At 47.2% G+C, this 24,993-nt stretch overlaps 1 protein-coding gene and 1 long non-coding RNA gene across 2 annotated transcripts in view; one reads left to right on the forward strand and one right to left on the reverse strand.

The window, feature by feature from the left end:
* The window catches only part of LOC135416016 (uncharacterized), a 30,239-nt gene extending 26,049 nt beyond the window's left edge, over window positions 1-4,190 (forward strand). Inside the window, exon 5 of the long non-coding RNA XR_010431400.1 lies at window positions 3,677-4,190. This is a non-coding gene — a long non-coding RNA (uncharacterized LOC135416016). The remainder of the gene's footprint in view (window positions 1-3,676) is intronic.
* A 15,390-nt stretch (window positions 4,191-19,580) lies between these two features.
* TRIB1 (tribbles pseudokinase 1) lies at window positions 19,581-24,993 on the reverse strand. Its single transcript, XM_064645074.1, has 3 exons — window positions 24,549-24,993; window positions 23,847-24,139; window positions 19,581-21,802 (listed from the first exon to the last, which is right to left on the reverse strand). Exons 1-3 carry the CDS (start codon window positions 24,852-24,854, stop codon window positions 21,334-21,336), a joined length of 1,068 nt encoding a protein of 355 aa, XP_064501144.1. The 5' UTR covers window positions 24,855-24,993; the 3' UTR covers window positions 19,581-21,333.

Raw genomic sequence — 24,993 nt, forward strand, 5'->3', positions numbered from 1 at the left:
GGTTGTAAAAGACAGAAGAATGGCAGCCCCTCCTCCTCCACATAAGGAGAGGCAGCACATGGTCCTGACATCCAGGAGAACTTCTGCAGCTTCATCCTGATGTAAGCAAGGGGTTTCTCCACCTCCGCCCTTTAGAAATGAGTCCTGGCATCTGTGCTTTTTTCTTCCTCTCTGTCACACTGGCTGGGGCTGCAGTTGTGGGTGATTTTAAGATAACAGCGAACAATAAGGCTTTCCTCACCCAAGGGTGTGGTGAGTGAACAAATGGGGATATTGGGACACCTCAGCAAGTGCCCTGGTCCCCAGCACACTGCCAGCAAAGCCTCCTTGCCCACTGTCTCCAATGACTGGAGAAGAGTCTCACAATGCTGCAGCAGCACTCCAGCCTCAGGATCCCTGGGGGTTCTCCCAGCCCTGCCACATCTCTTTTGGCTATTTACCCTGACCGTGCTCTCAGTGAGTGCCAGGGCCTCCTGGAAAGCTGGCCATTGCCACTCTAAGGAGATGTCAGTGGGTTCAGCCCTGTGCTGGGACCTTGGGAGGCAGCAGTGGGCTGTGCCACTTGCATACCTGGGGTTGCAGGCTGGAGGGGTTAGAGTTTCTACTGATTTTCCCGGATGACTGGCTGTAATTACAGCATGGAGACTGCTGTTACTGATAAAAGCAAATGCCAGGACATATTGTTACAGGGCTGCAGCCAGGAAAGGCTTCACAATTGCCATCTGAGGATGGCACCTCAGCTGCTGTGTGGGCAAGCAATGAGTTTCAGCTCCCCTGCCCCTCAGGACTGCTGCACCCAGAGGGGATTTCTTTCCACATCTTCAGTGCCTCTGCTTCTGCCATTGTGCCCAACGCCACCAGTAACAGCCCCAGCCCCAGAGGAACCTGTCTTCGTCAGGGGTGGAAAATGGCCCACTCATCAGGGGAGCAGGCACAGAAGCACAGTGCTGAACCCTGCCCTTCCCAGAGCATCCCCAGCGTGATGCTTTCTGCCCTGTGTTTTAGTTAATCATAGGGGGGTTTGGGGGTTTTGTTGCTTTGGGGTTTTTTTTAATGAAAGGCCCAAGAGGGTTCAGCTGTCAGTTACTCCTGTTGTCTGGGTTGTTGATCCTAGGGGAGATGTCATAGCTGGCAGCTCTCCTATGTCAAGCAGAGACACTGCAGAGGAAATAAAATGAATCTTGCTGCTTTCCAACAGATAATGAAACATTTGCAAACCAGTTATTTTACCTCTTTTTCCACTTCCTTTTTTTATAAAGATTATTTCACCATCACCTTCAGAACAGCTATGGCTTCTCTCCCTGCCATGCACCAGCCTGGCAGAGAGCAGCACTTGGAGGGAGGGTGCAGGCCAGCTCTGACATAAGTGCCACCACAACTCCAGGAGATTTCTCATTTCCTCTCCAGGCTTCCCAGGACAAAATAGGGTTCTACTTGCAGCCTCACAGCCAGCCCACAGCATTAAACCAGGTACCAGCTGCTGCTGACAGGGTACTGGCAAACCTTGAGACACAGACTTTCCTCTGCCCGCTGTAGAAACAAAAAACTAATGCATATAATATATTTTACCTTACGTGTCTTCTTCCTATGACTGTGTTAAACAGTCACGTCAGCCTATATATCCTGCAAGGTGACACTTCCTCTGAATAGTGAAGTTGTCAGGAAAGGCAACAAAGCAAGCGAAGGGATAAAATAGGAGCAAATACTTGGCGAGTATATTAGCATACAAGAACTTGTTTCTTTAATCTTCTATCAAACAGTTAGTAACAGGGTGTAGGGGTGTTAAATGAAGTGCTGCTATAGTTATTGGATGGTGGAAGTTGATGCATGTGCTGGGAGGAGAGCAAACAGTCAGTGCTGGCCAGAAGGAGTAGATCTTTTGGGCCACTCTGATGTCAATGCCTGCTCCGTGCACGGAAAAGATGCAACATGTGTAAGATAAGTGAGTCACCCTGGGTCAGGCCAGGAGCCAGCAACTGCTGAGCTCTTTTCCCAGATCTGCTCCTGATTTGCTTGATGGCCTTTGTGGGTTTGTCAGGCCAGAAATTTGATATTGCACACACAAACTGGCCCTTAAGAAAGCAACTGCTTCTCATAGCTTCCTAAAATAACAGCCCATCTCTGCTACCTCCTTGCTTTCCTACCTGGATAATGGAGACAATTGCTCAGATGAATCCTAGTGATGTGCAAACAGATAAGATCTTGCCAAGACAAATATGTAACATCAGGGTCTCTAACCCTTTGCTGTAGGATAGAGATGTTTGAGTCACACAGACCGAAGCTACAGAAACACTGAGCTCCCTGTTGCTGACTTCACCCCCTCAAACATCCCTGGCCTGCTGCTTTCCCATTAATCCCCCATTAATAACTACTTTTTTACATCTGTCACTCAGCCAACTCTTAGCGTATGCCCTATTCATCCTGCATAATGTGAGCTCATTAATCAACTTGTCATGTGGTGGAGAAAGCCAAGAAACTGTGAACCAGATCTCTAATTGCGTCCAAAGAAAATGGCAACAGGTTTCTTTGACAAGACTTGCCTTCCACAAAACCCTGCTGATTAGCATTGGTTTTATTTTTAACCTCTAATGGCTTGCTGTTGGAGGCCTGAGTGAACTTTTGGTGATTGTGTTGAGGGATACTGTCCTGCTAACCAATCTATTGCTCCCTAGAGTATCCCTCTACACTTATTAAGTCCCAGAGCTACCCTGTCAGTCTTCCGTGTTTTGGAATTCCCCAAGATTTGTCAATATATAATTTCACTGAGCATTTTAGACAACTCCTTTAAGACATAAAGATAGCCAGGCCAGATGATGTGAAAAATGTTTAATTTTAGCAGATGCTACCTCACATCCTCCGTTTTTCCAGATGGTAAATGCTATACTCCATCTGCAACATCATATGGGATGAATATCCATCTTCTTCCTAAATGCAGAATAGAAACAGCTATTGAATATTTCTGCCTTTTCTGCCTTTTTTTTTTTTTGTGATTTTACCATCTACATTTGGCAATTGATCTATATAGCCATCGAGATGAGTTTGGGAGAAGAGGCACCATTGTTCCTGACATGATTATGTGAATGTTTTCTGCATTTCTTTCACTCCATTGGCTGTTGATAGTCTATTGATCCCTTGGTTTCCTTTTATCAATCACTTACATTGTTTTAACTTGTAATTTATAATCATCGTCATTCTATTTCCTGTGGATTTTGCCTGATTTATACCTCATTTCTTCATGTTATATTGCTCTTTCTGCATTTCTTTTAAAGTAGACTGTTTCTTAACCCACATATCTATTTTCTTTCTCCATGATATCATGGAGTTTTGAGCATCCAGTAGAATAGTCTTGGATATTTTCCAGTTTTCATTAACACTTCACATTTTCCATTTATGTTCCCAATCAACTATGCCAGCAACTGCTTTATATATGTGCAAACACACACATGCGTGTACACATAAACACAGCACATCCTTGACTACTCAGACATAAGGGGACTGCAAAAAAAAAACTGGTCACATTAGCAATAATTTGTATGAAGTGGGAACATCAGTGAACAGACCTGGCAATGTGTTGTAATGACACCAAAGTGAGAGAGTGCATTTAACCCACCCTCAGTATGGCGAGCAGGCCTTCAGTCATGTCATTACTAAAAAAGTCCGTGATCTTTGTCTCCAGGCTGGTGCTCTCTGCTGCTCCCCAGATGTCTCAGTTCCATCAGTCACAGTGAAGTAACGTGATGTACCCGCCTGTGTCTCCAAGAAGTGACAAAGTCTGTCAGCGTGTGCTTCGGCTTCTGACAATGACACATGTTCTTCAGGTCTGCTGACTTCACCAAGGGCATGAGCATCACTTGGATTTTCTCCCAAAGAGGCTACAGCTAGAAGTTTGACCACAAGGTCACCAGGGCTTAACTCGCCCCATGGCTACTAATGTTTCATTGGCAGAAACCCAATCTTTGATGCAATCTCTTCCAGTCCTACCAGGCCATACACTCGTCTATGGCTTAACTGTTGTTCTACCACAAGCTTTGCCAAATCCTCCACCTCCAAGATACCATCTTCATGGACAAGCACAGATGTCTGAAGCATTAAAAGCCATTGATGAAGTGAAGATTGTCCGGCACCACAGACATGGAGATCCTCCTCCCCACACAGGGCAGCAATAACATCCCCTTGGGTTTTGGGTTCAACTTTGCCTGTATTTCTGAATATAGAAACATATGTGTGTTTATGTCCACAGATATGTGTGTGTACACTGAATAAACAGGCTCATAATTAGTGCTCTAATCTACTTGCATGAGATAAATCTAATTTAATTATGGTCTGTGGTACAAAAACAACTTCTAATTTTTAGATTGAGTGATTAGTCCTTCCATTTCTGTCAGAAGGAGGCTCTCTTTTGTGTTAGTCAGAGCTGTCTGAAGTTTAAGCAGTGAACCCCCATTTTTTTAAACCCTAGGGAACTGCTGTTGGCTGGATGAAGTGATCCAACTAAGAGTGAATTAAAATCCTGCCGAAGTTTCCTCCTCTGAGCTGTGAAGAGGTGACTGGAGGACTGAACACCCTGTTTTCTTGTGCAGTGTGGTGGTCTTTTCACAGCCACCCATCAGTATCTCATTTCCAGTTTTATTAAGTGGAACTTCACTCCATAAATCACATCGCGTTACTTGCAGTGCCAGAAGGAAGACATTTCCTGCTGGTATTGGGCACAAATGCTGTGCAGGCTTTTAGAGCTTGGCAGCTGTACAGGGCCAGTCCTGGAGCAGAAGAACAGAGGTCCTTAGTTTCAAAATGGGTTTGACTCTCCACCTCTACAACTGACCTGAATAGAAAGCATGAGTCAATGCAGGTGCTATTCAATTGATTCAAATCAAGAAGATAGGATGAGCTAATAGCAGTATAAGAGGAGGACAGCAGACAAGCTTCTCTGACACACCTCAGATAGGCACTTGCCTTAGTGCCCAGAACACCTATGTGCAGTTCAGGGTTGAGTTTCTGTGTTCTTTTCAGGTTGAACATTTATCTATACTTAACAACCATGTGTCAGTATCTGCTGTATTCCCCTTTCAGTGTCCCAAACAGTGTCCTCACTAGTACAGTAAACAGTTGCTTTGTCTTTTGTCTTTATTAGTCCCACAGGAAACAATATTGCTTTTGCTTATGACCCTGTGCTCTTGCTGGTACAACTGTGTTCCTGCCAGAGCACGTATTAGTTCCTGAGCTCAGGGTGCTTACAATGTGTTTTGTTATGTGTTGACACAGACACACACACGCTGGTTTTCCCTAACGATGTGGGTCTCTCAGAAAACTGAGAGCTGAATTCCAGGTGGCCATATGGGCTACACAGGATCCAAAATGATGCAGGATGTATCCCTACATCCCAGAAACGATTTCAAAGGGACAGAGAGGCCAGAGCGGAGGCCAGGGAAGAAGGAAAGAAAGTAGAAAAGGTGATTTACAGGCCTAAACAGTCTTCTGGCATTGGTGGTCACGGTCTGGCTTTCCCTTGCCAGAGGACAGACTCTGTCTAATTGAGCTGCCCATCCTGAGAGCACGGGGGTATCTGAGTTGCTCTTGGGTCCTGCTCCAAATCCCTGGGTCACAGTGACACGGCCCCTGCACTCTGCTAGGTTCGGTTTTGTCATTCCACACATCTCCTGGCGCAGGCAGGCATGGGAAGCAATTCTTGGCAGCCGCCTCTGGAACCACATTAGTACTGTACTATAGGAGCTACTGCCACTGAGATGTCCTCATCCTCATCCAGCCCTGTCAGAGGGAACTGCTACCCTTCCCGCAGGAGAGATCGTGGTGGTCAGCAGCACAGCAGGTACAGCAAGCAAAGCCCAGCATCGAGAAGGGTTAGACATCTGTTTCATCTGGGAAGCCTGGCTGTCCACAAAGCAGCTTAAGAGGTTATCCTAGGTAAAAGAAGGCAAACAAAGCAAACTTGTGGGCTTGTTTCCGTGGATACTTGCCTGGAAGTGGAGGCATCCTTTAGAAGTCTTCATAGCCTCAGTGCCATGGATTGTTATGAATCACTTGGGACAAATACATCCTCAAAGCAACAATGACTTTTTAGTCCATTGTAAGTAGCTCATGTGTTGATGTTTTAGAGAATAACATTGCCTAATGTGTTTATACTTTCTGAAGGATGACGCAACAACATCTCTTTATAAGGTAACCAGTTCTTGTGGAAAGACGCATATGGCAGGTACAGCATCCACAGCACTATTATCCAGAGCATCCTGTTGTCACTTGCACAGTTTTCCTTTCAGGTGTTTGGACATATACCTAGTTCCTGTTACTTTTTTTTACTCTAGTAGATATGTGCATGGCACCCATTTACAGCCCATTCCAATTTTGCTTGCCGCAGGGGCAAAACGTTTTTCAGAACTTCCAAAAAAATTTAGTAAACTCCCTTATGTGTGTTTATGTAGCCTTTCATCAAAGACTATAGAAAAAGGCCATGTGGTCTTGTGGCTAGATCAAAGCCAGAAAGCTCCTGAGATCTAATCTGGGCTGAGCTAGTGACTCACTGGGTGGTTTTGGCAAGTCACATGATCTCAGTTTGCTCAAGTCTATCCAGATGAAAAGAGCAGATGAGAAATACATGTGGAATCCAACCTGAGCTTTCCAGCACAGATGTATTTACAGGAAATAATCTAAGCTGATATACCACACATGCAGGCTGGAGTTAATAATCTGTAACAAAGATACCAGGCTCACAGCAATATGTATTGGCTTTGGACCTGCAGCTCTGTCTTTGCATTTGCAGTTCTCAAACAATCTCAACACATGCAGAACTACTTGAACAAGAGCCTGTATATACGCATGAATTCTTAGGACACTCTCTGCAGTCATGCTTTTCACTCCATTCTTTAACCCACCTCCAGTAGTGGGTATCACACCTTGTTCATTTCACTGGCAAAGGAGTGTGTTTGGTTCTCTCTTCCAGGCTGACAAGTTGAGACATTTGGAGCTGTTCAGCCTGGAGTGGAGAAGGGTTTGGAGAGACCTTATAGCACCTACCAGTACCTAGAAGGGGCTACAAGAGAGCCGGACAAGGACTTTTTACAAGGACATGTAGTGATAGGACAAGGGGAAATGGTTTTAAACTAAAAGAGGGTAGGTTTAGATCGGACGTAAGAAAGGAATTTTTTGCTATAAGGGTGGTAAGACAGTGGAACGGGTTGCCCAGAGAGGTTGTGAATGTCCCATCTCTGGTAGTGTTCAAGGCTAGGTTGGATGGGACTTTGAGCAACCTGGTCTAGTGGAAGGTGTCCTTGCCCATGGCAGGGAGGTTGGAACTAGATGATATTTAAGGTCCCTTCCAACCTAAAACATTCTATGATTCTATGATTATTTTATTCCCTTTTACCAGAACCTCTCAGGACACAGTGTGTGAATGCACAGGTAATCATTTTCATGCATGTATGCAATGGCATTTTTGCTTTGCATGGGCCTGCAGCCCATAACGTTGCTCTCAGATTACCTCCAAGTGGGAAAAGCCCAACTCAGCAGCTGCCTGATCCCAATCTCCAGTTAGTATTTATCCAACAATTCCTCGTGGAGAGATTCTCCACCAGCAAATAATTTCCCTCACGTGTTTTCCCTTTACACCTGTTTTGAGGCTGAGAATGTTAGGAAGGCAATCCTGATCCTAATCTACATTGTAATCCTTTCAGACCAGCGCAGGATGGAGTGAGCAATCTGTTTGCCTGACAGTCGTAATATCTGGAGGATGATTGTGTGCCTGGGGTTATGCTGTCTTGCAGCAATGGTGTTGAGTCACAGGCGGGGAAGAGGGGGGGAGTAAAAGGCAAAAAGTAAAAAGTTCCTACACAAATTCGAGATTTTTTTTCTATTACTGAACACCTCCCATTGTCTGCTCATGCTTGAAAGCCCAGAGTGAGTTATAGGGTGCTTCTTGGCATTCATTAGACAGGGTGCAACCTCAGAATCATTCAAACGTACTTCACCACCCCTTTTTCTCCCTTCCCCAGTCTGAATAATCCCGGAGTCCAAGCTGCAGTCACTTATTGAGGCAAGGGGCAGCAGGAGCAAAGCAGCATCACCCACACAATTATAAAACATGATCAGTATCCCAGGCACTCCTGACATCATCTGAAAAACTCTCACCCTCAGTTGCTCCAGTCCCAGGTCTCCCCTCCACATCCACGCTCTTCCTGCCCCTGCCAAAGCACTGAGCATATCTTATGCCAACACAAACCCTAACACAATGCAGTGTTCCCAGTGCCAAAACATCTCTTGGTGCTGAAGCTGGGTGCTCCCAGGCCTCTTAAACCTCCATGAGCTGATTTTGCTTTCAAAAATGGCCATTTTCACAGTCCTTTGCAAGTAAAGCTGTGGCTGAAAAGTACAGGGGATGTCTCATTGCTGGAAGTAAGCTTTGAAAATGTTTTTGAGGACAAGAAGAAATTCAGACTCTAAGTCTAAATCTCAAAAGCTATTTTGAACTACTAGGGAGCCATCCAGACTCATCCGCAGTGATGGAAGGGAGGGAAGGGAGTTTGGAACCAAGACTAATCAAAGCACTTAAATGGATTAAAACCCACTCCTACTTAACACCCTGCCACTGGCCATCCTGCTGATTTTATTCTAAACCCAAAAGAAATTATTCATGTTCTTGCCCCAGGGGAAATAAAAGCAGTTTTCCCTGAAAATACGCTTGGATTTGCCTAGCGGGCTGTATTGCATTTGTGTGGCCAGGTTTTGGTAGTGGAGGGGAGGGGGGACTACAGGATTGGTGTCTGCAAGAAGCTGCCAGAACCTTCCCACATGTCCATGCACCCTCCACTGGCCAAGGCCAAGCAATCAGGAATTATAGTAATGCCTCTGTGACAACGTATTTAAGGAACAAAAGGTTCCTTATCTTATGCCAACACAAACCCTAACACAATGCAGTGTTCTCAGTGCCAAAACATCTCTTGGTGCTGAAGCTGGGTGCTCCCAGGCCTCTTAAACCTCCATGAGCTGATTTTGCTTTCAAAAATGGCCATTTTCACAGTCCTTTGCAAGTAAAGCTGTGGCTGAAAAGTACAGGGGATGTCTCATTGCTGGAAGTAAGCTTTGAAAATGTTTTTGGGGACAAGAAGAAATTCAGACGCTAAGTCTAAATCTCAAAAGCTATTTTGAACTACTAGGGAGCCATCCAGATTCATCTGCAGTGATGGAAAGGAACATCCGCAGGAAACAAAAGGTTCCTTAAATACGGATGTAGTTGTGGCCAGAGAAGAGTGGAGTGAGAATATGTCAGAGGAACAGCTGTGCAGACACCAAGGTCAGTGCAAAAGGATGGGGAGAAGGTGCTCCAGGAGCTGAGATTCCCCTGTAGCCCATGGGGAAGACCACGGTGAGGCAGCTGTTCCCCTGCAGTCCATAGAGGACCACGGGACAGCAGAGATCCACCTGCAGCCTGTGGAGGAGACCCTGCCAGAGCAGGTAGATGCCCAAGAAATGGCTATAAGCTCATGGAGAACGTGTGCTAGAGCAGGCTCCTGGCAGGGACCTGCAGACCATGGGGAGAGGAGCCCACGCTGGAGGAGGTTTCCTGGTAGGACTTGTGACCCAGCGGGGAACTGAAGTTGGAATAGCCTGTGCCTGAAGGACTGCAACCCATGGAAAAGTGACCCACATCACAGCAGTTTGTGGAGAGCTGTTGCACATGGGATGGAGTCAACGTTGGAGCAGTTTGTGCAAGACTATCTCCCGTGGGAGGGATCCCACACTGGGGCCAGGGGAAGACACTTCTCCCTGAGAAGCAGTAGTGACAACAGGTGATGAACTGACCATAACCCCATTTCCCATCTCCCTGCACTGCTGAGGGGGAGGTGGGAGAACTTGGAAAGGAGGCAGGGGTGGAGGAAGGTGGTTTTAAGATTTATTTTACTTCTCATTATCCCACTCTGATTTTGTTAGTAATAAATTCAATTAATATCCCCAATTCGAGTCTATTTTGCCTGTGATGGTATTTGGTAAGTGATCTCTCCAAGACCTTATGTCAACTCATGAACCTTTCATCATATTTTCTCTCCCATGTCCAGTTGCAGAGGGGAGTGATAAGAGTGGCTTTGGTGGGTGCCTGGCATCCAGCCAGGCTCAGCCCACCACATGGGCACAACAGGGCTGCAGGGACTCCTCAGTGCTGGGCTCATCCGTCCCAGACTCCTCAGTGCTGGGCTCATCCGCCACAGCCAGACACCCATCCCCACTGCCCAGGTTCAATCTGGAGCCACAGGACTGCCCAGTGCAGGTTTACAAGTCAGGATCTGATCCTTTGAAACAAAAGTCTTCAAGCTCCATTAGTGTCGGCATCCCCCACGCTCTACTAAATATATTAACAAGTAGCGGCCCAGCGAACTCCAAGATGCATAATTAAAACAATAAAATCTTTAAGACTGAGATGATACCTTTTGTTGTGGGTGGAAGGTGAGCAGAAAAGAGACATTTATTATCTGTATCAGCTCTTTGAAAGAGATTCCTGAAAACAACTTGTGAAACAGCACCCTTTCCATGCATAGAAACAAGAAGGGACAGAAAGGAAAGCTCAGTTCTCTGCAAGGGTGTAAACCTATCCTGCTTCTTCCCATCTTCTTATCCCACTCCTTGGTCCCCCCAAAGCCTCTCCAACAAACCTTCCACATTGGGACTCATCAGATCTGAGCCATGAGCAGTCCTTGCATTTTGCACATGGCTGAATTTCACTCCAGTGCGTAAAAAAAACCCCAGCAGTTGAATTTGGTAAAAGGAACTACCCACTTGTGTGTCAAGCATGGGAAGAGGCGCAACTTCTGCCCTGGCTCGTATGGCTCTGCCCTGGACAGAGAGTCCAGAGCGGCTCTTTACTGTGCACAAAATGCTGACATCAACAAATACCATAATAGTGGAAGTAACTTTAAGAAAACCCTGCTGGCTAGCACAGCACTTCTGAACCCCAGCTGCCTTTTTTTTTTTTTTTTAAGTTGTTTTGAAAGTTAATTGTTGAGCCTCACCAAAAAAAAAAAAAAAAAAAAAAAAAAAAATTAAAAAATTGGAGTTGGGCAACTATGCCAAGGTTAAATTGGGTCAAATCCTGAAATCCTGACTTCAGGCCAGACTCTACAGTTCCCATTCATTTACACAGGAATGTTGCATGCGCTGGAGAATTTCTCTCTGGTTTGTTCCTCAGGCTCTGCTGAGTGAATGCTGAGTTTGGATCTCTAGGTTTGACCCGGTAGGATGGCAACGCAGTGGGCAGGCCAAACCTGATTTGTTCCAGTAGTTGCATTATAATTTATGCCAGAGCAAAACCCCTGAGTATATCCTGAATGTAGCTGCATTATAGTACATGTCAGAGCAAAACTTCTGGATACACCCTTATGATCCGGGTGGGGATTTTCTGCATGTGGGATCTGTGGAACCAGATACCCCAAGCACAGAAACCAGATCATCCCTGCAGAAAACATGATAGGGCTGCCAGGGTTTAATTGCAGCTCTCTGCTTGCTCAGAGGCATCTGGTTTGAGTGAAGCTTTTCGAACTTGCACCAGTGGGGTAGGACCCACACGGGCTCACAGCAGAGAGCTCAACACCCTGCTGGTCACTCTCATCTCTGTCTGTCTTTGCTTCTGTAACTCCTTGGCATTTTTTGACACTTTGCTAGAAAAGGAAGAGCAACTGGGATTTGAGATGGCTCCACTGATATCGTGCTGTGCATCCTTGTCACCAGGAGCATCCTCAGCTAGCCCATAAAGGAAAGCTCCAGCTCCCTTAGGCTGCCCAGCATAGAGGCAGATATAAGAAGCTGTACTTATGTATGTCTTTCGAGATCCGTTTTCTGTACATGCTCGGAGTGATTTATTTCTATTTCTTTTGAATGGCTGTAGCAGCCTGGATCATGGCTGTATCATTATCCACATGCTTTTTTTTTTGTTTTGGTTGATTGCTTCCCAACTTAACTCCTCCCTAATAGATCTTTAACTGAAGAATTTCTCCCTTTGCTTTTGAGGACAGCCCATGTCCCTTGGTAGCTGCAAACATACACAAGGGAAGTGGCATTATCCAGCCCATTAATGCCTTATCCTGTTGGGTTTTTTATGTGATGGTCACTGGAAGAATTGCAGTGCTGAACTGTACTTTTTCTATGCTTGGCATGTGGTGAGACTAAATAATCCTGTCTGTTACAAAGTCACTCATGCTAGTTGTTTCCAAATGAATCAATAACCCTTTTAAAGCCACAGCTGCAAGACCATCCACCGCTGTGATCCATCTACCACCAGCTTTTGAACTGCCTACAGTCATACCCAGCATCTGTTACTCTATGCAAGTCATCCCATTGACTCTGAGAAGTGCTGGGGGTGTTCAGGGCTTTGTATTTAGTAGCAAACCATGGACATGCTTCCACTCCCCCAGCGCTGGGAGTCCATTGCAGCTGCACTGTTTTCCGAAATGATTCATCCTGACCTTTGCCTGAGACACACAATGGCTTCCTAGCAAAGACGAACCAGATTTCTGGAAGAATCACTCTAAAACCATAGTGGAAAATTTCCAGAAGTAATTAAATGCAATCATTTGCAAGGGTCAGAAGATCTGGACACCTGTTTCCTGGCAAAGCAGCGAAGAGGGGAGAAGGAGGGGGTGGCTGGACCATTGCTCAGCTGTCCCTGTGCACATGCAAGATTAGCACCTGGGTAAGGGGCAGGTGGCAGGTGCTGAAGATAATAATACTGAGGTCAAAGTGATGGAAAGAAGAGACATAAAGACTATATTGCTTTTCCAGAGGCCTCTGCAAAGCATAGAATCAACTTGTTCCAGTGCTTCACCACCCTCATAGTAAAGATTTTCTTCCTAATATCTAATTTTAATCTACTCTCTTTCAGTTTAAAACTATTCCCCCTCGTCCTATCACTACACTCCCTGATAAAGAGTCCCTCCCCCTATTTTCTGTCGGCCCCCTTTAGGTGCTGGAAGATGCTTCAAGGTCTCTCTGGAGCCTTCTCTTCCCCAGGCTGAACAGCTCCAGCTTTCTCTGCCTGTCTTCATAGGAGAGGTGCTCCAGCCCTCTGATCATCTTCAGGACCCTTCTGTGGAATTGCTCCAGCAGGTCCATGTCCTTCTTATGTTGAGGTCCCCAAATCTGAATACAGTATTTCAGGTGGGGTCTCGCGAGAGCAGAGGGGAACGGACGTGGGTCTGATCAGTCTTGCTGTGTCTTCTCACTTTGGAGAGACTGGCAGCAGCTTGGGATGTGTGTGCTGGGAGCCCCCAGCAGCTCCTTTAGCTCTAAGTTCGCAGGTGCCAAAGGCAGGCTCTGAGCCACCTTGACAAACCCTTCCTGCAGCATTTCCTTTGGACTTCTGACAGTGAGGTGGGAGCTCTGATTAGCTCCAAACCCCCTTCCCCGTGCTGCAGGTGCAGGGATTTTGCCGGGGGAGGCTGTCAGCAATCTCCTCCATCAGTACACAGCCCCAGCTCCCTGCACCACTCTGCCTGCCGCTGGGTGAGGCCTTTTCCTCTCGGGCTCTGACTCATGCCCACATGCATGAGCAGGATGTGCATCACGGGCCAGCCCCAGGTCACCAGCCCAGCCTGCGGTGCCCTGTGGAGCAGCCCTGCCTGTGCCCGGCAGCCCAAACACTGCCAGTGACCCTGAGCCAGACCCAGTCCTGGGGTCTGAAGCTGGATGTGACCTCAGCATCTTCTCTCCAGCACAGACAGACATCCCAGGATAGACCATCCCCTGCAAGTGGCTAACACAGGCAGTGTTGTCTGTCTGCAGCCAGCAGGGCTTGCCCAAGGAGCCTGCAGGCATGGTGGTACCTCATGGCTGGAGTCCAAGCCCCATCCAGACATGACCAGAGCACTCTCCCTGCAAAGCCACCCTTGCCTCACACTGGAAGGAGATTTCTCAGGGCTTTGGCTGCTGTTGGCAGATGCACATGAAGAGTCTGGGCCACAGCACCACATTTAAAGATGCTCCCTCCCCATCCAAACCAATGATCCCGCTCTTCCTGATGCACCCAGAGAGAAAGAAGAAGAGGACACTGAAAAAAATGTTACCAAGTCAGGAAATCATTCTGGAGGAGGGGCAGTAGTTCCTCTAACCTCACACATGGGGATAGAAAACTATTTGCTGACTTTGTCTTATTTTTTAATTTATTGTTTTGCCAGCTGCTCAGATAAAAGGACAAAGCTCTTCCTGCTGTAATGAGGCAGCCAGTCAAGCATGCCTCAACAGCACAGAGGATCTGGCTGGGACACGGGTGACGAGTGGGGAATCGTCCAAAGAGTTCACAGGACATATCCTTTCAAATCCCTCTTTGCAACAGAGAGAAACCGGACATTTGCCTGTTCTTCCTCACATGAAAAATTGAAGTCTCCTGGAGATCATTGCCTTCAGCAGACAGGGCTCTTACATATTAAGGATCACAAGACCATGATAAAAAATCCCATGAGTTCACTGATTAAACCTTTCTGTCCATTGGGCTCAAATCCCCATCGCCCCAGGCACTGTGGCTGCCTCTAAAGGCCACTGACCTGCACAGAGCACAGCTGCTCTGCATCACCTCTGGTCCCCATGGTGGGTGCGGGGGACCAGAGGACCCTACAAAACTGGACCGGTCATTCAGTCTTTCCAGTCATACTGCTGTTGTTTGGAGCATATTCCCTTTCCAAGCAAGGTAATTTAATGCATCGGTGCCAAGCTCTGCTCTGGAATTCATTGCTGCAGGATTTTGAGACCTCAAGATACAGAGTCAAAGGCAGCCAAGCAAGGCTTCCAATCACAGTGGCATCAGTGGGCCACAGTGTTATAGAATCACAGAATGATTTGGGTTGGAAGGGATCTTACAGACCATCTAGCTTCAACCCCTCCACCATGGGGAGGGACTCCTTCCACTAGACCAGGTTGCTCAAAGCCCCATCCAACCTGGCCTTGAATACTTCCAAGGGTGGGGCATGCACAGCTTGCCTGGGCAGCCTGTTCCAGTGTCTCACTACACTCACAGTGAAGAATTTCTTTCTAACATCTAATCTAAATCAACCCTCTTTCAGTTTAAAACTGTTACCCCTCGTCCTATCACTACATTCCCTGATAACGAGTCCCTCTCCATATTTCCTGTGGGTCCCCTTTAGGTACTGTGTCCCTGTGCTGCAGGGGAACATCACAGGGGGTGCCTGACAGGCATCTGCCGTACTTGCATGCACATCTGTAGGCATTAGGCATTTGCACATGCTCCTGCTGGGGCTGGATGGACCTGTTGGCCCAACAGCACCCTGCCTTCCCCCAGATCCAGGCAGCTTGGGCACAGGCACAAGGGAGGGGAGGAGCAGGGTTCATCACCATGCTTCTCAGTCAACAATTTCATACAAAGTACCAGGTGGGTTTTACACTTTTACCTGATGTTTGAGGGGTGTTGCCACCCTGCTTTGCAGCAGAGGCTGCTGGCTGACCTTTTTGAGCCTAATTCTGCTGCCTTTACTCACTGCGGGAAACACTTGCTCACACCAGTCATCCTACTGCCCATCTGCAAAGTCATTGCCATTGGGTGTGAGAGTCTTGCACAGCCTTTTGCCCCAAATTATGTTGGTGCTTTGTTCCCAGTTGCTAACACGGCAAAGGAAACGCACAGCATTTGAACCTCAGCGAGACTGCAAATCTGACAAGTTGAGACTTGACAAGGATGTTATCACAGGGCCCAACAATGGCTTTACACTCACTTATATTTATGGTTTCTCTGATTCATCTAAATGTTTATGGCTTTTTTCACTACCAGGAAGTTAAGAAAAGGAAAAAAGACTACATGAAAAGGAAAAAAAAATGTTCTGTAATGAACAATTTGCTGGTGCAAGACTGGGTGACACAGGAGAAACTGAGCAACTACCTTGGGTGGTGGGGAAGAGTCATTTTCTGTGGTGACCGAAGCTATATTTGATTTCTTAGGCAATGTCAGCTTTTGCATGCTACATTCTTTGGCTAATTGCCAGCACGATGTGTAATACTTTAGCCACACTGTTGTTACTTAATCCTTTCCTAATCTGCAATTTGCGCAAGAGGAGTAAAATCTAAGCAAAGCCACTGAGAACATCTCCACTAATAATTTATCAAACTCGACTTTTGTTGTTGGCAGGAGACGGTAGTTGATGGAGGTGAATGTTTTCCCACAACAGCACCGTATCATAAACACGAGGCAGCTGATTCATGCCACACTTATTTTCTGTCATCCACCCTTTGTGTCACCCTGATATTTCTTCGAATGATAAGCCCGTCTGTGTGCTCACAACACACCGCTGAGGTCCCAGTTTCATCTCTTTCTGCAAATTACACATTAATTAACCATTAATAACAGTGGGAGTTGCATGCAGAAATCCACACCCGCAGTGATGAGACCGTGCCCTTGGTGAGCAAGTGCCTTGTTAATCACCTGCACCTCAGCACCAGAACTGCCTCTTAGCCTTGCGAGAGGAACGGCCCCAGAGAGGGAACGGAAGCACCCAGGCCCTCGCCAGCCCTAATCCTGCCTTAAAGAAAAGTGTTACCTCTTGCTCTATGAATTTTATTTATTTTGGTCCTCTGGGCAGTGCTTGCTGTTGTTAGAAACATGATTGCTTCATACAGTTATGTTAATGTTTGCATTTGACAGAATGTAATTGATACTTCGGCTGCTCCAGCTTCAAAGCCAAATTAGGAAATGAAGTGCTGCACATTAGCTTGTTTAGCTGGTTAAATACTGTAAATAAATACATGCAGGGCAATGAAAACTAATGAGTTTTCTTTAAGGCATTTTCTAAATAGCTTGCTTCACAAAAAAGAAAAAAAAAAGATATTGCTGCGAACTCATATCCTGAAGGATTTGTCATTTTGCTGCAACAAAAGCTGATTCTGTCTGAAATCTGAACTCTGGATTTCACTTGGAGAAAAGGATTTTGCAAGTTTTGGAGGAATCGTGGCAAGACTGTTGCAAATTTCACAGTACTTTTATCAACAATAGTTCTGAGAGTTGTTGCATTTAACAAAGCCATTTTTTGCAAGAGATTAATTCAAATTGTGGTTATATGTCAAGCTATTCTTCTCAATGCTTGCTAGGAAAACATCTTTGTAAGAAGCATTTGCATAGGATATTTCTTTGTGGTGCTAAATCTGTGCAGTGCCATAATGCTGAACATTGGTCTTTTTTCCCTGACAGAATGCAATAGCATGAAAAAAGTGGGGGAAAAAAATCTGCTTTTGTATAAAGAGATAATCTGTAGAGATTTGCTTGACAGAGTGCTCTCAGCACTGCTAGAATAAAATCTGTTTCTCGGGTTATCTCTCAGACCTGCCCTCAGTGCGTTAAAGCAGAGCTAGCAGAGAGCATTGCACTGGCTTCGTGATCCAGCCAAGGGCAATGAATCTTCCTCTTGTACATCTGTATAAAAAACTGTTCTTTCCCCCCCCTTTCTTTCATAAATAATACATTGATGCAGATGTGCCTTTGACTGACCTGAAGGTGTTCTCCTAAAATCAGGGCACTTTTTAGACAAGGTAGAAGTGAACCTTTACCAGTCCTTAACTGCAAATAACCTCAACAGTATCACCTGCTTGGCAGAGATGTTGACCTTAAACCTGAGCTTGCTGAGCTGGCTGTTTTACCTGGCACTTTCAGAGGAAGCTGGTTTATAAATTCTGCTGTGCTACTTCAAAAGAGAATAATTGAACTGGTGCCCAAAATGCAGCTGAAGTATCGAGAGCTAATAAAAAATACATTTTTAGGACATAAGATCTATCCAGACTGGAGGGTGGTTCGATGCCAGTTTAGGATGGAGCCTGTGATGTTGTGGAAAACCTCAACTTTTTCTGTGTTTTCAGCAGCAATGGAGAAGAACTGAAGGCAACCAGCACTCTTCAGAGAGGCCAACAATGTCTTGCAACTTCAGGATGAAAATGGTGACCAGGTCTGTGAAATACATGAGATTCATGCAGTCCACAGCCAAAAGGACCATTTAAAAATAGACAAATTATGACTCTCTCAAAAAGAAATGTATGCATTGCATAAATCAAAGTTCTCACACCCACCATCAAAGTTTAATCACTTAATATGCTGGTTCTTTCAACACGCTCTGAAACTTTGTATACAATAATACAAACGATGGGGTAACGAAGCAATAGCAATTTATTCTGCTGTACAAACGGATGTTGCATTATAATCCCTAAAGCAACACAGAGGCTGTTTGCAGATGTTACTACAATTTGGCATTTATTTTAATTGCTCTGCAGCATAGCTCATGTGAAACAGTCACGGGATGACCTACACGTTCACCTACTAAGAGTGACTTCACTGTAAGGGAAAAAAAAGGTATTTTTAAAGTTTTCAAGGTTTCATTAAAACATGAACCTCCTGCAGCTGTTTTGAAAGGATGCATCAGGGCTTCTGTCCAAGCCCAAAAGCATGGTAGGGCAGGGGGTAATTTAATCAGCCAGGCTTTATGGCACATATGTTTTTACAAGTCTTGCAAGAATAACATCAGTAAAGTAACTTGAGACATTTTGGTGTCTGACATTCACTCAGCAAGAGCTAAGAAAATATGCTTACTGCACAGAACACTGGCTTCTCAGAGTGGGAGTCAAGGTGCCTAATGAAAGTTAGTGCACTTTGCTTTATCACTGACCAGGTTCTTGTTCCCTCCTTTTTGCTTTCCACTTCCCTTCTAAAAGCAAAATGTTTTTAAAGTTGCTCCTGCTCAAGGAGCTGCCTAGAAGCAGTTGCTCTGCTGAACAGATTTCAAGCAAAAGGACAAAGTTAAACATGAGGCAAAGTATAAATAAAAATCAAGACTCTCTTCCTCCTCCTTTCCACTTGTGAGCGATGATCTCACCGCTCCGGGTGGATTGCAAGGGTGGCTTGATCTCTTTCAGGAAAGCACATTCTCTAACCTTGATACTGCAGCTATTTATACTCCTCTATTCTCACCACAAAGAAAAGCAGCTCTAATAATCTTTCCCTTCATTTTTAACGGGAGCACTGAGTGGCCTCTGTGCTGCCTCTCAGTAGTGGGGTCAAGCCCCTGCTCACAGGCTCCAGCTCCCTGTAATGTCAATGCTCTCAGCCACTGCCTCTGCTTCTGGCTGCTCAGTTTTAGACATCCGAGATTCGATTTTCCACTGGCTGGAGCATCACACTGCCAGGCACACAGGTGCAGGATGACAGCCCTGCTGTGCCACAGCATCTTCTTTCTGCTTGTGGGGCACAGAGGGAAACAAATGCGTGGGCTGAAAGGCGAGAGAGCTTCTAAAGTTCAGAGGCAGAGAGCTGTAACTCCTCTCCCCATTGTTTATCGGAAGAGTAGGATACCCCGTTTCATGTAGCTCTGGGGACATCTCAAGCCCTTTCTAGCCCACAAGAGGGAGGAGCCTGTCCCAGCTCAGCTTCCTGGGGATTCAGCCCCAGGCTGAGCTGGGAGAGTCAGGGCTAAGGCACAATGGAACACATACAAGGACCATAAAGGAACTGATCCTCTCTGAGGCCAAACCCCATTTTTTCAGATTAAACCAAACATAATGAAGCTGTGTTCCCCTTGAGATATCACCAGAAATAGGGACAAACATTATGAAACCAAGTTTATTAAAATTTTCTACAAGTCAGACTTTATCATCCAGGTTTCCACAGACATATACATATGTACAAGTTGGACATAGTGTTTTTAGCTTTTCTGGCAGAATTTTCTACCAATATATACAAATGTACTGTTTTTCATAGAAGGGTTAAACTGTATCACAGATACAAATGTCAAGCAATCATGAGAGGTTTAGTGCAACGGAGAGCTGGAGCGCTCTGCTCTTAATGCTCATGATTCTGTCAAGTTAGTATTGCCAACAATAATTCACATTAAATTGCTCTTCAACACCTCTTATTAGGACAAACAAAGTACAACAAAACAAGAAAACAAAACCCCAAACAGTAAGGTATGTACAAAGTACACAGTCCATGAGGTATACATGGTATTCTTGCAACGGGTGGTGGGACTGCAGCCAGGGTTAACCCTTAAAATGACTTCACAAGAACTGTGGGGTGTTGGGAACATGCATCACCCACCTCACGGCCATTTCAGAAGTCGCACTCTTGCCTTAGGTGAATGGACATCTCTTTGCATAAGCACTGGACACAAATGTGAAATGAAGCAGAAATTTTAGGCAGGACTAAGCTTTACTTACCCCCAACCCAGGAAGCTAATGATTTAGATATATTCATTATCCACGCACATTGGAAAGACTATGAATAATCATGCAGGGGAAAAAAAAAAAAAAAAAGGGCTGGAGGCAAACAGCATACCCGAATAATCAACTAAGGGCGTAAGGAGATTTTACTCTTAAGACTAACTTTTTGGGGGGTGGAGGGAAGAGGAAATGGTGATGTGGTGTTTTTTAAGAGTTGAGCTGGTTGGAAAACATGGCCACGTTTACAGGTACTGTACAAGACACCCCTTATCCTTTTCCAGGGGAAGGCGCCCCAGCTGATAGTGTTGCAGTTTGGTAAACGGATATGTTTTGGCACTCGGAGCTAACGAGACCTGCTACTTGACAAGCTCGCTGAGGGCATAAAGTTATATAGGCTACACCGTGGTAACATGAGGCTTAAGTCTATTTAAAATGCTTTCCCGGTCAGCAAGGGGATCCAGCTGGGAGATCCAATGCTTTCTGATTCAGAAAGACCCACCGCAGTGATTTGTCTTACAGGTGGATCTAGGAGCTTCATGCCCCTGAAAGCAAGATCAGCTGGAGGAGCAGCAGTGAGCAGACAGCTGGCCATGGTGGGTGAAGACCTCCTTCCCTCATTAATGTGTGCTTACAGTCAGAGAGCTGCTTTTTGAGCTGGCTGGTGTGGCATGCCAAGGAGATTCCCCTTTTAACCATTTCTGTCAGATTTGCTCAGGTAGAAGCACACCTTGTGCTCCCCAGCCCGTACACATCGTGGTCAGAGCTCCACACCTCTGCAGCCACCGCAGGAGAGCAGAAGGGGCTGCCTTTCCATCCCACTGCTTGCCAGCCGTAAGACTCTGCAGCCAAGATGCGACCAGTTTTACACCGATGGAGGATGGGGGAGGCAGGAGAAGAGCCAGTTCTCACAAAGCTGCACAGGTCCTCTGGGGCCAGTGGGACGGACCGACCAGCAGAGCAAGAGGATTGAACTCTTGAGTATGCTCAGGGAGCAGAGATCTCCAGGTTGGTGTTCATTTAAACAAGGTCACTTTTCTGACCATACTGGCACTTTAAGATGCTGTTGAGTTTGCAGATGTGGAAAAACGAAACTCTACGAAGATGCCGGAGGTGGAAACTGACGAGGTTTTTGAGATTTTGGGGTTAGCAGAAGAAGGAACTAATATCATCACTGTCTCCATGGTATTCTGGAACAATCTGATCTGAAGTTCCTGTCTCCTGGTCTGTATATCCAGGCTCCAAGACTGCCTCGAACCAAGGGTGAAGCAAGATCTCTGGAGCAGTGAGTCTTTCGGAGGGCTCCCGCCGCAGGAGACTGCGGATGAGGCATCGGGCTTTGGGGGAGACATGGTCAGGAATACAGAACTGTCCACGCCGGATTTTGGAAAACAGAGTGCTAGGGTCCGAGTCATGGAAGGGATAGCGTCCCACCAGCAGGGTATAGAGCATCACTCCCAAACTCCACACATCAGCCGATTTTCCAGAGTAAGTCCCTGTCGTGTTTAGGATCTCAGGACTGACATATGCTGGGCAGCCGTGCTTGTCTGAGAGCGCATCATCTTCGCCTTTGATGATGTGTGTGTCTTCCAGGCTCTCCAGACGCAGCTGAGTCCTAGGCAGGGCAGGAGAGGAAACCACAGGTGAGAAATAGCAACATGCAGTCACGAGCAAGCACAGCGAGTCCCTGCCATGATCCCATTCTCCTCACAACAGCATTGAGAAAGGAGAGGAAACACTTTAATTTGCAGTGGAGAAGTTGCATTGACTCCCGGCCGCATGCAGTGGAAGTGCAGCTGCGTGCATCAGGTCAGCACTCAGCAACGCTTGCTTGTTTTATTTGCTGGGGATTTTAACAACACAGAGGGCTCTTGAGGAACACCAGCAATTCACTTTCTACCTACGCAGGTTGCAGTGCCACTGCAGGGGGTTAATGTGTGACAGGACACAGTACAGCCACTATGTGCGGTGCAGGCTTTGAGCAAACAGAGCCCAGCTGCTGTAAACCGCAAAGCCCAGCTCCCTTCTGCACCAGCAGGGATCATCGGCTCTCCTGAGCTTTTGATTTGTTTTTTAATTTTAATCTGTTACTTATTCTGTCTGCCTTTCTGGAGCGTACCACTGCACCCACCGTCCCCCAGGCGGACGTGGGTCCACACAAACCTCCTGTTTTGGAGGATGAGGGGAGGTCCCATCGGCAGGGAAGCCATCGGCTGGCCCTGGAAGAGCTCTGCACTGCCTGGCAGCCCCGCTGGGGTGTACATGCGTTGGCTGCAGCCTGTCCTCAACCTGACCTCGGCAAATACCCATTGGTTCTGCAAACGGAAAATATGACTCAACGAGAACCGTGGGCCCGGGATTGGCTGCGGGAGCCCTGAAACTGCACCTGTGCGAGAGCCCGCGTCGCCTGCCATTGCTTAACCCTCTTCTTGCCAAATGCGATGCACATGACACTCGCCTGTGCAACACGTTATTTCCAAATGAGAGAGACTGTGTGCAATGTAATATTTCAACAAATGTTTCATCTTCTTATGGGAGGGAAAAGTTGCAATAGTTTCCTTCAAAGGAATTGCTTTCTTTGCGTGTCAACATATGGTTGTTTCTGTTTCAGAGAGGCAGCGCTGTTAATTTTCTTATCACCTTTGTTAAAGGGTATCCTGAAGAAGCTTTAGCCCAGTTAAAAAAACAAGCAAAAGGCCCTTTTCTTCTACTTCAGTAATATCATCTACACTTTCATGACATTAAGCACAACTCCATTACACCTTTTAGTAAGGTTTTTAGCATTCCATGGGATAAGCAACTAGTCAAGAGTCAGTTTTGCTGATCAAAAATGTATTTCTGACTCTGCCATGTGTGCAAGAGCAGCAAACACTCCAGGGAAATACTGAATTATTTCCCTCATCTAAATTTAACAACTGTGATCTCCTCTATAAACCTAGGCTTTAGGCTAAGTTTTACTTAAGTGATTTTCTTTGATTCAGGATTCCCAAAGCAGTATTTAACCATGTCCCACCTTCCCTCCCGTGTGTGCCCACATCCACAGGCACAAGAGGCATAGAAAGTACAGCAGTAGAGGAGAGAGAAAAACTTCAAAGGACACAGCTGGTCTTTTGTTAGCAGCTTCACCCCGATTAGCAGGGTGGTTCAGCAAGGAGAACCTTTCCGAGTGCTGCAGCTCTGCAATGGTCATGGGGCAGCTCTCCCAAGGAGGGACCAGAGCTCCAGCTCCTCACACCTCCTCCTGCTCCCCCAGCTGGGCTGCTTCCCCTTCCCTGCGCAACATCTCAACCTCCCTCCTCTCGCTCTCTGCCTTTTATTCATTTGACACTGAATGAGTGGCACACATGACATCTTCTGGCGCTAATGAGCATCCGAACTATCATCCCTTTGTCTGCCAGCGGGTTACACTGAACTTCTGCTGAATGACACGAAGCTCCCGGCGAGCTTCCTCCCTTTCATCAGTCAAGATCTAACTAAGAGTGCGTGCTGGTTAGATCCGTGACCTACTACACACACGTGATGGGGACCTACTTGGATTGCTCGCAGGTGATGCCCAGCTGACAGGGCCATTTCCACTCCCTGGGACGCTTTTTGCGTCTCTGGATGTGGCATTCCTCCCTCCCCACTCACCCTAGGGCTGGCTGCTGACAGCCGCTTACCTTTCTTCATTAGAGAAGACAAATTTCCTGAGCTTGAGGTCACCAAGTACGATGGCTGACTGGTGGCAGTGAGCTACAGCGGAGACGATCTGCTTGAACAGCCGGGCAGCCTCCTCTTCCCTCAGCCTCTTGCAGCTCCTCACATAGGAGTGCATGTCCCCAAAGTCCTTTTCAAAGAACACATAGGCCTTGGTGTCCCCGAGGATGACTTCGACGACCCCAGTGATGTTTCTGTGTGACGGCAGCTGAATGTAAGGCCGGATCTTGTCCTGGTAGTGTTTGAGGGGGAACACCTGTATAGAGGAAATTAAACGCAAATTCATTCTCAAGGGCGTTGAAAGCTGCCGCTCGCGTAGCAACTCTCCCCAAACAATGACGAGGGAGCTGGAAGGGAGCCAGGGCTCGGCAGGATCGGCAGAAGCGCTGCTCTAAGCGGCTACTGAGACCCTTCCTGTTCGTTTTATATTGAAAGAGAGGGGGAAAAACTAAACCAAATCACCATCCCCACAGCCTTTCGGGGGAAGGCGCTCCGAGGTAACCCGGAGTTTCAGCTCACTTCCAGAGCGTGCAAACCCCCACCGGCGGATGGCCGGGCGTTTCCAGCCGGGGAGCAGCGGGAGGATGTTTCGCAGGGCTGTCCCCGGGCCGGGCGCTCGGACACGGCGGGAGGACCCGCTGCCCACCCGCGCCGCTCCTGCTCACCTTGCAGCGCAGCTCCCGGCCCGAGCTGACGCTCAGCGCCCGGGACACCTGCTCCCGCTCGGCCAGCGGCAGCAGCAGGTACGAGGCGATCAGGCTGGGACCCGCCGCCCCCCCGCCGCCGGCGGGAGAAGCGGGGGCACACGGCGACCCGGGAGCGCTGAGGCAGTCCGGGGGTCCGCAGTCGGCGAGCCGAGGGCACTTGGCGGCCGGCGCTTCCTCGGCGGGGCCGTCGTGGAGCGGCTGCAGGCGCTTGGCCGGGGCGCTGCGGCAGCGGGCGGCCGGCAGCAGGGACGCGGGGCGGCTCATCGGGGGAGCGGAGCGGGCGCGGAGCTAGAGCCGGGCGGTGCGCGCTGCGTGCATCCCTTCGCTCTCCCCGCCGAAACCTCGGGCCGTGCCCACCATCTGCTGCCGACTCCGCGCTAAAGTAGTTGGAGGCTTTTAAAAA

The sequence above is a fragment of the Pseudopipra pipra genome, chromosome 1, assembly GCF_036250125.1.
Source record: "Pseudopipra pipra isolate bDixPip1 chromosome 1, bDixPip1.hap1, whole genome shotgun sequence".
Lineage (NCBI taxonomy): Eukaryota > Metazoa > Chordata > Aves > Passeriformes > Pipridae > Pseudopipra > Pseudopipra pipra.